The sequence below is a fragment of the Barbus barbus genome (genome assembly GCF_936440315.1).
Source record: "Barbus barbus genome assembly, chromosome: 46".
In the NCBI taxonomy this organism is placed as follows: Eukaryota; Metazoa; Chordata; class Actinopteri; order Cypriniformes; family Cyprinidae; genus Barbus; species Barbus barbus.
This window is the reverse complement of record NC_136724.1, coordinates 21,853,746-21,870,618: the sequence shown is the minus strand read 5'-3', so window position 1 is coordinate 21,870,618 and position 16,873 is coordinate 21,853,746. Positions and strand designations below refer to the sequence as shown.

The following is a 16,873-nucleotide window of genomic DNA, read 5'->3' as shown; positions in this document are numbered from 1 at the left end:
GGTTTCTTTGAAACTGTATACCGTTAAAATAATATCTTCTGCATTTTATTAATTAATTAATATATTATTCTGGTACTGTCCCTTTAAATGTTAGCCGTCTAAAGGAATGCCTGCTCTAAATTGTTTCCACTAGGGTAAAAATACAACATCTCATTTCCCCAAACACATGGCGCCTGTACGTCGAAGTTAAAATATTACAACAACTCTATCTGTTGAACGAATAGCATTCGCGTTATTTTCTGCAGGCGATCTGCGCGTCGTGCCGCGGGTCCTGATTAGACTGCTTCAGAACCGAATGTGTTTTCGGGAGGGAAACTTCACAGCTTTGGTTCCGAGTCAAACACGATTCGAATAACGGGCCCAGAAGTCGAATAACACTGGGATTCACGAGGTAAGGCGGTTCTGTCGGTGCGGTCGATGTATTATTGGTGTTTTGGCGGCCGGTAGACGCTCGCATCGGTTTTGTTTGGCATGGTTGCTGTGTGAACGCGCGCTCGCGTCAAAGGAAGTCGAGTTTCTTTGTCCTGCGCGCTCATGAACCGCTCGACTCCATGTTTATTGACATTTTAGGATGTCATAATATTAAGTCAAAACCTTCCTTAATTATGGAGTCATAACGTGGAATTAAAATGCCGTTATGCCACAGTTTTGATGCTATTATGAGGACTTGTAAACCTGCGATATGACGCTCTAATCAAGCTTGTAAACTTAATATGACATAATCAATAGTTAACAACCTTTATTACATCGTTGTAATATGACGTTAACGTCAGTTTTGATAGTGGTGTAATGAAAATTGTTAATTGTATAGTGTGACGTCAAATCCAGAAATGCAAGTTAATGTTATTGCATTGCACTAAAACAGCCTGGCTTTTACCGCAACCTCTCTATTATTATTAGGTTACTTAATTTATTTATTATTATTTTTGGGAATACTAATCCATAATTAGTTACTCCTGTTGTGTTCCCGGTCATAAAAGTTAAACCTGAAGCTACCATGTTAAAATTATTAATTTATTAACTCATGGTGAACTATAACGATTTAGTTTATATGATTTTATATTCACCAAAATGTGTGTTAAGTTTTATTATTGTTAATAAAAAAAATATTTGAATACTTGTTTTGCCTGGCTGCTAAAAATGGCTTTGGCATGCAGGAAACACTTTTAGTTAAAAAGTTTTTCTCATGTGCATCTGTCACAGGCAGGTTTATATGATGGGTACTATAGATATTCTAAATATTAAATATTCTATAAATGATCTACAATATAAATATTTTATAAGAACTACAAATATTCTACTTTCTAAATGTATTACACTTGCTTTCTCCTTTAGCATATACTCAGATAAATGTGCATTTCTCCATAGGTTCAGTGGTCATGTCTGGCATTGCTCTGAGTCGACTTGCACAAGAGCGCAAAGCATGGCGGAAAGACCATCCATTCGTAAGCAACCCTTATATTCTTTTATTAAATTGACTTGCAATCCACACAGCAATCAGTTTAATCCCGTGCACACTTGTTCACTTCTGGATATATGCTACAAAATAAACCTTTGTTTTATTATGAACCCTGTAACATGTGCATTGTATCCTCTGGCGCTCACTTAGTGCTTTTGTCTCGACCAAATGTCCCCAGGGCTTTGTTGCTGTGCCGACGAAAAACCCTGACGGTACCATGAATCTCATGAACTGGGAATGTGCTATTCCAGGAAAGAAAGGGGTAAGACTGTTCGTTTAAGCTTTAATTCGACGTATCCGCTGTAGCATCATGTGAGATGTCTCTCCATCTCTCTCTAGACTCCATGGGAAGGAGGTCTGTTTAAGTTAAGGATGCTGTTTAAAGATGACTACCCCTCATCACCCCCAAAATGTGAGTTTTGCACAAACATATCCAGTCCTTGCTGCCTGGATCACACCTCATGAATGCTTGCTTCTTTTCCGAAGGCAAATTTGAGCCTCCGCTGTTCCATCCGAATGTGTATCCGTCAGGAACGGTGTGTCTTTCCATCCTAGAGGAGGATAAAGACTGGAGACCTGCCATTACCATTAAACAGGTCCATTGAAAGTCTAGTCAGTTCTATTCTAGTGCTATGTGTTCTACAGTGCTCTTTTATAAAAGCTCATCTTGCTGTTTTTCTTCCTTCAGATCCTGTTAGGGATTCAGGAGCTGCTAAATGAACCAAACATACAGGATCCGGCTCAGGCAGAGGCGTACACTATATACTGGTATGATAAGAGTTATAGTACATAAGTGTTGCGTAGTTTCAAATTTTAGTGAGAATCTTAAAATAGAACCTCACAAGTGGGCAATTTGTAATGCTTCTCACAAGCTTCTCACAGAAATAACACTGGCAATGTCAGCCGTATGAGAAACACACACAAGAAAGTGCAGGTTAGCATGTTGCTAAGAAAACAATATGGTAAGCACAAGGATGCACAGGAAAAAGTTGGGATTCCATTTAAAAAAACAAAATAGAATATTAAACCCATTTCCACCTTTTGAGTTAGAATGAAAAATATTATGTTGGTTAAATATCATAATTGGGGCTTTTTTCTCACAATTTTGTGTCATAATTTTTATTCTCATAATTTCTAATCATGTCAGTTATGATAAAAAGGAGAATTTAGGAGTCATTATGAGACTAAAAAGTTATGCAACAAAGTCAAAAATCAAATTTGATAAAAGGTGATTATGAGATTTCTTATCTCTTGTTTATAATTACCTTGTGTCATAATTAGGGTTGCAAAAAGGTGAAAAATGTCCAGTAAATTTAAGAAACATTCAAGAAATTTTACAGGATTTTTGGGAATTTCCCAGGGATTTTTGGGAATTTCCCAGGGATTTTCCACCCCTTTGCAACCCTAGTCATAATTTAGCTATTTATTTTAATTTTGACTTTTTATGTCTTAATTATGAGTTTGTCAATTTTGGCTTTTTATTAGTGCTGTCAAATCACGATTAATCGCATCCAAAATATCAGTTTTTGTTTACATAATATGTGTGTATACTGTGTATATTTATTATAAATACACACACACACACATACATACAATATATATCTTGAAAATATTTACATTTGTATATATATTTATATGGTTGTATATTATAAATATATTTAATATATAAACATAACGTTTTTCTTAAATGTTTACATGCATGCGTTTGCTCAATTATGAATCTTTATCTCAAAATCAACTCTATTTTGGCTTATAATTTTGAGTTTTATCTCATAATTATAGATTAGTATGTCATATTTTTTTATATAATTATTAATTATCAATCTTTCTCATAATCAACTCAATTTTTACTTAAATCATAATTTTGAGTTTTTTTAAAAATCTCAATTATGATTATTTCATAATTGTGGGTTAGCATCTCATAATTGTGGCCTTTTATCTTTTTATCTCATAATTATGACTCAATCGACTGAATTTAAATGTCTTAAAATTAGGACTTTCAATTATTGACTTTTGGAGATGAAATACTAAGTAATAATTATGAGATAAAAATACTTTTATCTCATAATTATGACTTTGTATCTCATAATTTAGACTTGCGTCATACTTGATTTACCAAAGCTTTGTGTTTTCATTGTGTGGAAGAAATGGACTTGGATATCCTTGTTTTAATAGAACTATTTTCTAATAATACTCCATTCAGTATTAGCACAGATACCATTGCAGTGCATTCTAGGATTGCTGTATACACAAGGGATAAGAGTAGAGATGTCTAAGCTTCATAATGAAACATTATTCTGCTGCGAAGTGTTTGGAACATCCTTCACTTATGATGCCTTAAAATGCTCCCTAGGTAGGCAGCTCACTAGTTTCATAACAGCTAGTGTGAGATGTTTCTTGTATTGATCGCTCTGTGTGTTTGTGTTCACAGTCAGAATAGAGTGGAGTACGAGAAGAGAGTTCGTGCACAGGCCAAAAAATTCTCCCCGTCGTAAGCGAGACGGAGGGATGGACGAATGGAAAGAGGGAATATGTGAATACTCATGCTATCCTCTCATTGGGACTAAAAGGACTTAAAAACATGACGTCTGTGCCATCGACCCTGACCCCTTCCCCTCCACCACAAAACATCACACTCTTACCTTTTAATTTCATTTGCTCTCCGTTCCCTTTAGAACGCAGTCACTGATTCAGTATCCACAGATCTTGTTGCGTTTCAAACCGCCTCGTACGAAATCACATTCACAACTTCAGTCTTCGATCAAAAGCGGACTGTTGGGATTTTAGCTCTTTATTCATTTGGTGTGTCTGTCTGCGTGCGCTTACATACACTCGTCATTTTATTATGTTCATGAAGTTTCGTTTCCCCTTGAGTGAGTGAGTGAGCGAGCGAGTGCGTGTGGCTCTGGTTTAGATTGGTTTATTATGTTACGTGTGTGGGATAGTGCCTCATGGTGACGTTTCCCCCCAGAATGCTGAGCTAGGACCAGTTTCTTCTCCATTGGACGTGTATGTATTTGACCAGCCGCGTGGTCTTAGATCTGTCTAGGATTGTCTAATGCTGATTCGTCGAATAAAGTCCAGAATAAATGCTCCTGTGAGCAGCAGAACCAGAGTCCAATTCTCTTAAACATGCTGTACATGGGTTCTTGTTTGTTTGATGGGAACATGTGTCCTGTGTTCACACTGACTGTGTCTGTATGTTTAATAAAGCTCTTTCTATAAAACGCGTATGTAGACTGTGTTTGTGTGTGTATCCTGATCAGACGAGCGGCCTGTACCATGACAGTGGCTGAACAAACTTGGGGTTGCAGGATTAGTTTTAAGTTGATAAAACCAAACCAGTCCAATCCGGCTTTGGTATCATGAAGCTGATTATAAACTATCTCTGTCAACTCAGGCTTGATCCTGAGTTAATAGAGCGTGTGCACATGAATGTGTGACATCAGTAATGAGCAGCCAATCGCATGCCTTGAAACTGATTCACTTTTCGTGAAAGAGTCAAAATTTACACAGCAAGATGAAATGATCTATCCATGAAAGAGGAAAACTTAAAGAAAACATCTTACCATATACAGTGACCTCCAAGTATTGGAACAGTAAAGCCAAAATTGCTCTGTTGGCTGTGGAGTCAAGACATTTGCAAATATGATTAAAAGATGAATATGAGACAAAACTACAGAATGTCACATTTTATTATTAGTTGTTTCAACACATACATGTTTTACCAAATAAAAAGAACAGCACTTTTAGAGTTCATCCCACTCATTGATGTGAGCATAAGTATTGGGACAGTTGAACATAAGGCAGATATAAAAGATTAAAAGCTATTATTTAGTTGCAGATCCCTTGCACACAATCACAGCAGTGAGTCTGTGACCCATAGACATCACCAGACTCTTGGTCTCATCCTTTGAAATGCTTTTCCCAGCCTTTAATGCAGCCAATCCCAATTGTTGCTTGTTTTGGGGAGTTTCTGCCTTTACTCTCCTCTTCAGCTGGTGAAATTCATGTTCAATCAGATTTAAATCTGGAGATTGACTCAGGCAATCTAACACTTTCCATTTCTTTGCTCTTATAAACTCCTTGACTGAACTGGCAGATGAGGCTGTATGTATTTTTTTCTTCACATTTTTGCTTTGCCATCACTTAGATAAAGGTTCATCTTTGTCTCATCGGTCCATAAACACAGTTCCAAAACTCTTCTGGCTCACCTTTGTGCTTTTTTTGCAAACTCTAATCTTGCCTTTCTATTTTTGGTGCTGGTCAGAGGTTTGCATCTTGCTGTGTAGCATCTGTAATTCTGTGTCAAAGTCTCCTGAAGACAGTAGATTGTCAGAGCATCACCCCAGCTTTCTGGAAGTTGTTGGTAATTTTACAGACACGTCTTTTAGGGTTCATTTTCACAGCTTTTATGATTTGTCTGTCATCAACTACTGTTGGTGTAGTTGGTGTACTGTTACTCAGCCGATCAGGTTGTTGGTTGCTGGTGTCGCTGGTGGTTTCCAAACTCTTGATTTCTCCATGCCCTTTGTTTTTGCTGGAGCTCTAACTGACTTCCTCTTTTCTTTTAGCATCCAAATTGCTTGCTTTTCTCTGAAAGTCAGCTCCCTCGTCTTCATCCTGGTTTGTGTGTGTCATCATCGAATGCAAGATTCAGAATATAGAAGTAATGGATATAACTGATACGACACATTCCCTGCTTTTAATATCTGAAGAATTAATGCAACAGGACACAGCTGATCACTTAGAAAGACCTGTGAGGCAACTGCTCCAATACTTATGCTCACATCAGATAGAGGGATGAACTCTAAAAGTGCTGTTCTTTTTATTTGGTAAAACATGTGTGTTGAAACGGCTAATAATAAAATATGACATTCTGTAGTTTTGTCCCATATTCATCTTTTAATCATATTTGTAAATGTCTTGACTCCACAGCCAACAGAGCAATTTTGTCTTTACTGTTCCAATACTTTTGAAGCTGAGAAGATCGTTGGTGTCTCTCTCCCCTCCCTCCAGGACATTTACAGCACCCGTCTCACCCGCAAAGCCCTCCGCATTGCAGGTGATCCCACCCAACCGACACATAGCTTCTTCAGTCTGCTGCCATCAGGGAGGAGACTGCGGAGTCTCCAGGCGAGGACCAGCAGACTGAAGGACAGCTTCATACATCAGGCTGTCAGGAAGCTGAACTCCCTCCCGTCCTTGCCCCCCCTCCCCTCTTTTACCCCATGCAATACTGAACACTGATACTACGACCCCCCCCCCCCAGCTCCCCACATCCCCAGGACCCTTCCATCCACCCCCCCCCCCCCCCACCCACTTAAAAACTGTGACCAGCACCTGTCACTTGTGCAGCATTGGACTGATCACTACCTCATCCAGCATTGACTGCAAACTACCTCTTCGGATAGTCTGAGACAAAGACTGTTCTCTTGTCAGACTGATAAGCTCTTCTTGCACTACACATACTGTATCTGCACAGTTTTGTTTTATTTAACTGGTTTGCACTCTATCTGCCATGTGCCTTATGCCACTTTATTTATCTCTTTCTTTATTTTTCTACAATGTCCTCATTTGTACATCTGTATAGTTGTATGTACATATGTTTAAACTATTTATCTGTATTTGAACGTCTACTTGAGAGTAGATGTTCAAATACAGATAAATACAGTGTCTTAAATGTTAACACCAAGGGTCTGAGAGTAACGCAATGTGCCGTACATGTGGAAGAATTGACAATAAAGCAGACTTGACTTGACTTGACTTGGAGGGCACTGTAAGTGCAAGTTGTAAAGTTAGTTTGTAGAGTTTATAATATTTATAGGTATAAAAACACCTAAAAATATAAACTCATATGTAGTCATGTTTACAGCTATTGATTCTAAACTATTTATATTGCATATTATCTGTTTATATGAATGATTACTATTAAACAGCTGGTTTGTGTAATGGATTAAGGGTATAATAATTATATAAATAATATAGAATGATTTAAAAAATAATCATCTCTAAAATTAAGATGATTTTATCTTTAAAAATGTTTTACCATGTAGCGTCCTTTAATTTGGAGTAAGAGAAACTGGAGGAATGGCTTCATTGCGCCAGAAATGTGTCACTTTGCTTGAAGCTGATTGGTCAAATTTCGGTTTGAGATCTCTAAACCAGAACATAATCTGCCCCGGAGCAGGTTAGCTGTGGAGCATAAGTTACTATGGCGATGAACACTGCTAAAAGCCAAACCACTTTCATGGTACCTAAAACCCAGAGTTGGCACAAACTAAACTGAAACCAGCTAAACCGGCTTCATGGTACAGGCCCGTGTTTCTTATATATCGGATGCGTTCTTGTGTTTAAAAACATCTTGATGGAGGGGTGTTTAAACTTGGCACAGCGACTTAATGTTCATGACTCACTAAAAACAGAAAAGGGTGAGATGTGATGGCTAAAATCATCCTCGATGCTGAATGTTAACTGAGTTGATATATCAAAGATCAAACATAATGCATTTTTATTTATATAACTTCATTTAAACATTCATATTTACAAAAAACTATAGCATTAAACTGACAGCTTTGTAGAACAGCTTTAAATATAAAATATAATTAAAAAAGTACAGAATAAAAATATGCTAAGTGCATAAAAAACAAAATTTTTCAACTTTGCAAACAAGTTTGTACTTTTAGTTTTTACTTATTTATTTTTCGCCTTAAAATGCCTCAATTTTGTCTTTTCAAATATCTGATTATATACTGTTTACTTGATTGCTTTATGTAAATTGTGTTAAATAAACTGTACTATGATTCAGCTATTTAGCATGATTTGCTCATTAAAGAAAATAGCAGATAAAGCATGTGTGGATACATTTATTTTTATGTTTTTGTGCAAAGAGCAAAAGCACATGTAGTATATGAGCACATTACGTAATACGTAAAAATGAAAGTACATTTCTTATTGTTAACATTTAGCCTCGTTTCCAAACTTGTGCCACATGTACACTACCGCTCAAAAGGTACGATTTTAAATGTTTTTGAGACTCACCAAGGCTGCATTTAATATTGTGAGATATTATTCCAAATTAAAATAATTTAATATATTTTAAAATATAATTTACTCTTGTGTTGCAAAGCTGAATTTTCAGCATCATTACTCCAGTCTTCAATGCCACACGATCCTTCTGAAGTCATTCTGATATACTGATTTGCTGCTCACTGCTGAAAACAGTTGTGCTTAATTATTCCTTCTTTATTGAATAGGTAGTTTATTTGAAATATTTTAACATAAATGCCTGTAATGTCATTTAATGTCAGTGTCCTTGCTAAATAAAGCTAATTTATTTAAAAAACAACAATAAAAATGTTATTGACCCCAAACTTTTGAGCAGTAGCTTGCATGCACATGTTAGGCTGCATAAGTGTGTGAATTGGAGATTGTGCAGTAGTCCTCACTGCATGTAATGCTTCCTCTCTCAGTTGTGACAAAATCGCGAATCCAACAGCCTGAGTCGACCTCTGAACCCACAGGAGACTGTGGCGTGCTGAGAGACTTATGCTCGCCGCCGATCTCACCCATAATCTTAAAGTCTAAGCTGGTGGGTTGATGGGCCGTGTCTGTGCTCTCTGTCAGAATGTCAATCTGGAGAGACTCCTCTCCCTGCATTATATCTCTCAGCATTGAACGGTTCTGAAAATACAAACACAATCAGACTATTAACAGTCATGTATTAGTAGAATGATAGTTTGTTTAGGTCAACAACTGTTTGCACCCATGCAAATCTTTCGATCTTCTTCATTCTAACACTAGAAATCATCATTAAGCTAACCATCAAAGGTCATGCCAAACAGTGCAAGAATGAAGATGCTATTCATTGTTTATTGACTTCAAATTATGGAAGCTTTTTACTGGAAGCACACTCCCACCCAAGACTTGAATTTAGATGCCCACAAATGCTTTTCATTTGAGAAACAGATAATAGCATGTGTTTCTCCTTTGTGCCTGCATTAAAGAATACAATTATAGAATTGCTTTCTAAATGAAGTCTGTGGTCTTCAAACTCACAAATGGGTTTGCAAAGTCAGAAACAAGTTTCATATCTTTTATCTGATACGACCACAAAACCATATTTTCTAGCTTTCTCATATCTGATTTGTAAGGTTTCGTATGATTATTTGACGATGAAAAGCCAAGACTAGTGATATTTTAGCATTATTTATAAACTATTATAGTATTTATTAAGTTTTGGATTAGCTTTTATTTTTAATTTTTTCAGTTTTCATTTTAAATAAAAGTTTGAGTAATTCTGTTCGGTTTTAATTTGAGGAATTTTAGTACTTAATTTATTTTCAGTTCCTTTTTCATCTAATATTTGTATTATACACTGCTTCGGTGTGCTTCGAAAGGTTCTTCAAGCGATGCCATAGAAGAACCATTTTTGGTTCCACAAAGAACCATTCAGTCAAAGGTTCTTGAAAGAACCTTCTTTCACCACAAAGAACCTTTTGTGAAACAGAAAGGTTCTTCAGATGTTAAAGGTTCTTAATGGAACTATTTAGACAAAAAGGCATCGTGAAGCACCTTTATTTTTATGTGTATTTTATTTTTTTCAATTAGTTATAGTTTTAGTTAACAACAACGCCATTGGCCGACACAGATTTCTTGGGCTGCAAATCTAAAAGACTTTCTATGTATCTTCATGTATGGAAAAAATGATAAGAACTTGCTAGAGTTTGTGTATTACTTACTGATTTATGAATTAATTTGCAATCTAAATTGAATTAGTCAAGCATCACTAATATTATTGCTTATAATTTAGAGTTAGGTGCTTTCTGAAAAATTGTTCTGAACAATGCCACTACAAAACAACAATAGTAGTGTTTTTTGTTCCTAAATGATTCATTTATTTCATTCTTGAATGAGTCGGCCTATTTAAACAAATTGGTTGAGCGAATGATTCAGTGACTCGCACTTCATGCATAAGCACTTTTAACGAATCGACATGAATGATTCAGTTTTTTTCTTTGTTTTTTGGAAGTTACCTGAACATCTACATCCCAGTCTCTGAAATAAGGGGCTGGTGATGGTATATAATCAATCTTCCTCCATCTACAACACAAATATCCTGTCGTTTATTTACAGACAAAAGAAATCAGAACATTTCAGGATGCTGCAGATGACGTTTCTAACCTAGAGTATGGGATACAGGACAGAAGGACCAGCGGCAATGGCAATAGCAGTAGATACCAGGCAATATGGAAAGATCCTCCTGGAGTCTCTTCTTAAACACACACAACAGGAGATGAATCTTAATCACAGTATGTAATATCAAAAGGGTTAGTTCACACAAAAACGTCCAAGGTGAGGGTGAGTAATTAATGACAGAATTTCATTTTTGGGTGAACTATCCCTTTAACAGTTTCTTTGCAGTTGTTTGAGTGTTCTGTGAACTGACTCACTGTGAATGTCCCCTGATCTCCAGTGTAACGCAGGGGCCCACAGACTCCACACGCCTTTGTAATCCACTTGATCTGGCTGCGATCTCACCCGCACTGTGTAATTTGTGTGAGGCTCAAATCTAGACTCGTCCACATACACCTTCTGGTCAACAGATTCAACCTCATACAGCTAAAACACAAACATCTGTAACTTAAGAGCACTTTCAAAGAGGAACCACAGAAATGAGTGACAAATGAGTTCAACAGGTTCTAAAAGTGTGGCATGACCATGAAACTGGGTGCTATTCATATCATGTAATGCGTACTACTCCCCTGGTGTTCAACAACCACTTGTGAGAAAGAGGTGTCACTAGAAATTCTCATCATTGTTAAAGCCATGTAATGTGAAATGATGTTCACATCCTGTTTCACTTCTGTAATGTGACACAAAGCAACTGTTTTTTTATAGAAAGGAAAGTCGAGAGATAACAGGAAAGCACTGGGAGGAGAGAGAGAGCAGGATCAGCAAAGGACCGCGAGACGGGAATCGAACTCGGGTCGCACTAACCACGAAGCTATTGGCGCCAATGAGCAACTGTTTTAAATGTGTCTATTAATTTTTAATAAGTAATTTTAGAAGAGAAACAAACTTGCGTGGTTGTGTCTATATACAGTATGTAGACATATAGCAAAACTCTAAGTAACAAAACAAATCAGTGTGAGAAAAAGATTTTGATGACTATAAATGCTACTCTTTTAATAACATGCATTTGTGAATTGTGCACATGACCAGGAACCTTTTAATAAAGTGGTTTCACGTTGATTTCAAAGAAACAGTTCAGCCAAAAATGAAAAAAAGAAGATCAACAACAACAAATATAAAATATAATTTATTTCTGTGCTGCAGTGCTGAATTTTCAGCATCATTACTCAAGTCTTCAGTGTCACATGATCCTTCAGAAATCATTCTAATATACTGATTTATTATCAGTGTTGAACTGTTGTGCTGCTTAATATTTTTTGGAACCACGTGATACTTTTTTATTTGATTCTTTGATGAATAAAAAGATAAAAAAGAACAGGATTAACGCAAAATATAAATCTTTTCTAACAATTTAAGTCTTTACTACCACTTTTTATCCAGTTAACACATTATTGCTGAATAAAAGTATTAATTTAGGTTACACTTTATTTTAAGTGTCCTTGTTACCGTGTAATTATACATTTACAAACACCTAATTTGTCAATTAAAAAATTTTTTTTTAAGTGTCACAACTTGCCCTCAATAATGGTTTGATAAAGGGGTTAAAAAAGCTATTACATTTTGATCCCTAAAGACTATAAATACCTACTAAAGTTTTTATTCTTCATGATAACGTGCTGGTGAATCATGTACAATAACATCAGAAACACTGAAATAGTTCTCGCAAAATTTCAACATCAATACTTTTAAAGGAAGCGCACACCTTGTGTTGACTGTAAATGCTGAGCTGGTACTGTAATACGAGGAAACTGTCTGCATCATATCCACTCTGCCACTGGAAAAGAGCCCTGTCTTTCTCCCAGAGCACCGACAGGTCAGACGGAGGGACCGGACGAACTACAACACACACACACAAACATCAGAGAGCAGAACTGTGGTCTCACGTGCCTCTGAAATGCATGTAGCTACTTGCTCTTACTGTGTTGACTAGGCATGAAGTCAGCATCTAGTATGACAGAGTTGTTGCCATGGTAACAATAGAGGGAATAGAGGGAGATCCTGTAGCTGTCCACATCGGTGAAAATCACATCCGGTGATAAATCCAACTCGCACAGTAACGACTGTTCTCCCATCTTCAGTGTGCAGTCATGGTGTTCGCTACACAAAAACAGAGTCATTTACCACAAACAAGCATGCACGCGACTGTCTGGTAGTATGTTCATGATTTGACTGATTGTGATTCAGTGCAGTATTCTCACTCATAAGTACTGAAATGCAGCCAGTAGGATGATTCATTGCCCAGAGACTCAGTCGAGATGTTCAGAGAGCAGGTGATATTGGATAAGTAATTACTGAGACACTCCAGATTATACTGTTCACCTGGACACATTTTTATGGGCGACATGTAATACATCACAATAAACGCAGTGCAAATATATATATATATGGTAACCACTTAGAGGCTTTTGCATCTGAACTCTTCATATATATATATAAGTTCAAAACAAATAAGTTCAGAAATTAAGTTCTGTGTAATAATGTGGAATGACACAGGGAAAAATATTGAACACATGAAGAAAGGGAGATGCAAAAAGGCATGTAAATCCAAGACACCAGCTGAAATCTATCAGTAATTAGAAAGCAATACTGCCCCTTATCAGTGGACATTAAGAGCTGCTTCAGTCCCAACTGATGGCCTATAAAACGGTGTCTCATTACCAACGTGTCACACAAGAAACATTTCATGATGGGTAAAAGCAAAAAGCTCTCTCAAGACCTTCGCAACCTTATTTTTGCAAAACATACTGATGGCATTGGTTACAGAAGGATTTCTATAGTACTCCTGAATGTTCCAGGGAGGTAAGAATTGGAATCCCAAATTCCAATGGAATACCCAAACGCTAAACAAATGTTGCAATAAAATAACCGTGATTAGAGTATAAGTGCACACTATAAAAGCAACTGATGCAAGCTGGTAATCACTTAAGTGGGTCAACCAAGCGATTGCACGAATGATCCTTACTCTCCATCCTCTGACAGAATGGATGAAACGCATTTGTCCATGTTTCTCTCCGTCTCGAATCGCGCTCGAGAAACAGTAGCCTATCTCTTCCGCGGCTCGGTATGCTTTCAGCTCGTTTTTTTAAAGTCTTGAGCAAGAGACTGTACGACATTCACGTTACATGATTAGACATGTATTTTTACGTAGAGAGGGTGACAGTGCACCGCATTAAAATAAATTATTATTCATGTTTTCATAACCGCTGGCCAAATTCAAAAACAAAACTAAAACATCTTTGAGAGCAAGGGGCCCCCCAGGTGTTTCGGAGGCCCTACGCAGCTTGTGTATTCTGCGTAAAGAGAGAATCGGCTCTGAGAGAAGACTGACGCCGCTCAGGCATTACTATGAAGCAAAGTTAATTTCGATTTAGAATAAATAAGGGGTGATAACTTGTTGATATGAGTGCAATAATTCCAAAAGAATGCCCAAAAGATAAACTAAAATAACTGTCCTTTTTGTCGCCCTGACTGTGCTGCCGCCCTATAGGCGCCTTGAGTGCATATAATATATGAATTCATAGCCCATATATAATTAAACAAAATAGTGAGAAATTCTTACCCCAAGTTATAAAATTCACCAAAATATCAGAGAAACAAACCAATGTGAGGATGAAAGGAGAGCAATGCATTTTCTCTTTACCCTGTAACAAATAAAAAAAATATATATCAATAAAAAGTGTGTTTGTGTGTATATATGTATGTGTGTCAGACACACACACAAACAAAATATTAATTGTGATTTGACATTTTCTGAAGCTTGCACAGTGATTATGATTGCAAAAAAGTCAAGTTTATTCTTGCTGCTTCCACACATCACTTCATTACAATTAATTTAACAAAGCACTGAACAGAAGATATCCGAGGCCATTATTAGACACTGAGACGACTGTCAGATTCTGATTGTCAATTCATCTGAATTAAAACTAAATCATTTCTGTTTACAGAAAATCTGAGCATATCACACCAGTCCTCAGGTCCTTACACTGGCTTCCAGTTACATTTAGGATTGATTTTAAAGTACTTTTACTCGTTTATAAGTCACTCAATGGCCTAGGACCTAAATATATTGCTGATATGCTCACTGAATATAAACCGAACAGACCACTCAGATCATTAGGATTGAGTCAGTTAGAAATACCAAGGGTTCACACAAAACAAGGGGAGTCTGCTTTTAGCTATTATGCAGCCCGCAGTTGGAACCAGCTTCCAGAAGAGATCAGATGTGCTAAAACATTAGCCACATTTAAATCAAGACTCAAAACTCATCTGTTTAACTGTGCATTTGTTGAATGAGCACTGTGCTATATGTCCGAACTGACTGCAATACATTTTATGTATAATCATTTTCTTTAAATTTATTTTAAATCATTTTCTATATCATTTTAAAATTCCTTGTTTTTATTATTTTTATTTCCATGTTTTTATTGATTTTAATGTCTATTTCACTTTCTTTTATGTAAAGCACTTTGAATTACCACTGTGTATGAAATGTGCTATATAAATAAACTTGCCTTGCCAAACTTGCCTACAAAGAGTCTTTGAACATAAATGAAATTTGCATAATACTAAACTCTTACCTTCTGCTGAGAATAGGATTTCTTGTATTTTCAGTGCTATGAGCTTAATTATGGAAAGTGCATGAGATATTACAAAAGAAACCACAGAAGAAAAAATTAAACCAATTTGCTTAACGATAACTACAAAGAAAAGCAAACACACTTGGCATAAATAAAAGCATGTGGCGTGCTAATCAAATATAGTAAAAGTGATTGAAAATCTACCTGTAGTCGCAGACAGTTGTTGTTTCTGGTTTCACACGCACATGAAAGAAAGCTTCAGCTCTGTCTCTCTCTCTGTCTCTCTCTCTCTCTCTCTCTCTCTCTCTCACTCTGTCTCTCTCTCTCTCTCTCACTCTGTCTCTCTCTCTCTCTCTCTCTCTCTCTCCCTGTCTCTGCACTGCCTGCTTTTTCTCAGCCTCTTGATGAGAGTCTATCAGTCATCTGATCTCTTATCAGATTGTATCTCAGTCATCATCTTTTCACACTTGAGCATTCAGATCAGCAAATTCTCTGACACGTTTCAGATGTTTACTAACCAACATCCTCACACTTCTGCTGGATGTTTTAACTGCTTTGAATGATGCCTAAACAACTCCACATGTGATCATTTTAACATTTAACATCTTTCAAGTGTGTAATGCATCATACCGTACGCACGCGTAATTACATTAGCAGCTGATTTGATATCTTTATTACGAATTGAAACTATATTATCTTTATAAAAAGTCTGATATTTATGTACATCCAACTTTATCCACATACTGTATACAGAAGCTAAAGTATAGCTATACTCGAGTATGCCACATCTCAACTAGCAAACCTCACCTGCTTCATTGTTTACATATTTATATCGTCGCAAAATGCAACTATATTATCTGCCAAGCCATCAAAGAAAGTTGGATATAGACCTATATCCAATTGTAGGTCTACAGTAGACTTGCATAGGGTGATGCTGCATCTCAACTAGCATAGCAACAGCAAATCTCAACGGCTTCATTGTTTATATCGTCGCAAAATTTGTTAAATGCGAATAAGACATGAAGATAGGCCTTTAAAGATATTATAAACATTAAAACCTGCTTTGAAACAACATACACTGTCAAAAGCACTGCGACGTGTAATGAAATGCAAAAACTATCGAGTTAGTAGTGCAGCGAAAGAGCTTTTAAAATAATTGTTGTGAGTCTATAGTTCAGTTTTAGACACAAGAACAAGTGTATGGTTTATATATTATTATCATTGATGTGATAGTTAAAGTTGAGGTTAATTGTGAAACTGCACACTTCTTAACCCCACGCCTACGGTGATGAGAATCAGACAGAGGCCTATATTTATTCATGTGGCTTTGGTGATGAGCTTTAGTGATGGCTAGTTTTGTTTGTATGTTTTATGCCTTCTAACCCCACATTCTTCCAGAAGGTCAGGCAAAAGGAGCTTTTATTAAGAGCTGTTTTCTCCACACCGAGTCAAGTGCCTTTCCGATTAACAGCAGTTTTGCAATGATGATATCTGACCAGTCTTTCAGAGGCCCTGAGGTGTTCAATCTGATTGGTTGCCCTAAATAACCCCAATGGATGACAACACCTAATTCTGCCTTATGATAAGTGCTAGAAACCTACAAAGTAACAGATGTCTTCGCAAAGTAAGTAAACACATGGCA

General features: G+C 36.7%; 2 protein-coding genes across 6 annotated transcripts; one reads left to right on the top strand and one right to left on the bottom strand.

The window, feature by feature from the left end:
• The first annotated feature begins 122 nt into the window (after positions 1-122).
• On the top strand, positions 123-4,691 carry LOC306864704 (SUMO-conjugating enzyme UBC9-B-like). Of its 5 annotated transcripts, none has more exons than XM_079408867.1 (7): positions 123-391; positions 1,369-1,445; positions 1,638-1,721; positions 1,799-1,871; positions 1,946-2,055; positions 2,148-2,227; positions 3,891-4,691. In XM_079408867.1, the coding sequence occupies exons 2-7, from the start codon at positions 1,380-1,382 to the stop codon at positions 3,952-3,954; spliced, it is 477 nt and encodes a 158-aa protein (XP_079264993.1). In that variant the 5' UTR covers positions 123-391; positions 1,369-1,379; the 3' UTR covers positions 3,955-4,691. The 5 variants fall into 5 exon arrangements, with proteins under 5 accessions (XP_079264993.1, XP_079264992.1, XP_079264994.1 ...); XM_079408866.1 differs by lacking the exon at positions 123-391 and adding an exon at positions 502-1,220; XM_079408868.1 differs by lacking the exon at positions 123-391 and adding an exon at positions 505-900.
• A 3,270-nt stretch (positions 4,692-7,961) lies between these two features.
• LOC306865235 (interleukin-9 receptor-like) lies at positions 7,962-15,249 on the bottom strand. Its single transcript, XM_079409722.1, has 9 exons — positions 15,232-15,249; positions 14,214-14,295; positions 12,853-12,973; positions 12,573-12,751; positions 12,357-12,490; positions 10,912-11,080; positions 10,643-10,730; positions 10,495-10,561; positions 7,962-9,142 (listed from the first exon to the last, which is right to left on the bottom strand). Exons 2-9 carry the CDS (start codon positions 14,281-14,283, stop codon positions 8,861-8,863), a joined length of 1,110 nt encoding a protein of 369 aa, XP_079265848.1. The 5' UTR covers positions 14,284-14,295; positions 15,232-15,249; the 3' UTR covers positions 7,962-8,860.
• Between the last annotated feature and the right edge of the window lie 1,624 nt (positions 15,250-16,873).

Bases quoted from the DNA above. Each gene is read 5' to 3' on its own strand.
- LOC306864704 (XM_079408866.1), top strand. From the start codon at position 1,187: ATGTGCATCTGTCACAGGCAGGTTTATATGATGG. The intron at 1,221-1,368 runs GTACTATAGATA...ATTTCTCCATAG, and splicing joins CAGGCAGGTTTATATGATGG to GTTCAGTGGTCATGTCTGGC. The intron at 2,228-3,890 runs GTATGATAAGAG...TTGTGTTCACAG, and splicing joins GAGGCGTACACTATATACTG to TCAGAATAGAGTGGAGTACG.
- LOC306865235 (XM_079409722.1), bottom strand. From the start codon at position 14,283: ATGCATTGCTCTCCTTTCATCCTCACATTGGTTTGTTTCTCTGATATT. The intron at 12,974-14,213 runs GTAAGAATTTCT...AAATGTGTCCAG, and splicing joins GGTGAATTTTATAACTTGGG to GTGAACAGTATAATCTGGAG. The intron at 12,491-12,572 runs GTAAGAGCAAGT...TGTGTGTTGTAG, and splicing joins CTTCATGCCTAGTCAACACA to TTCGTCCGGTCCCTCCGTCT.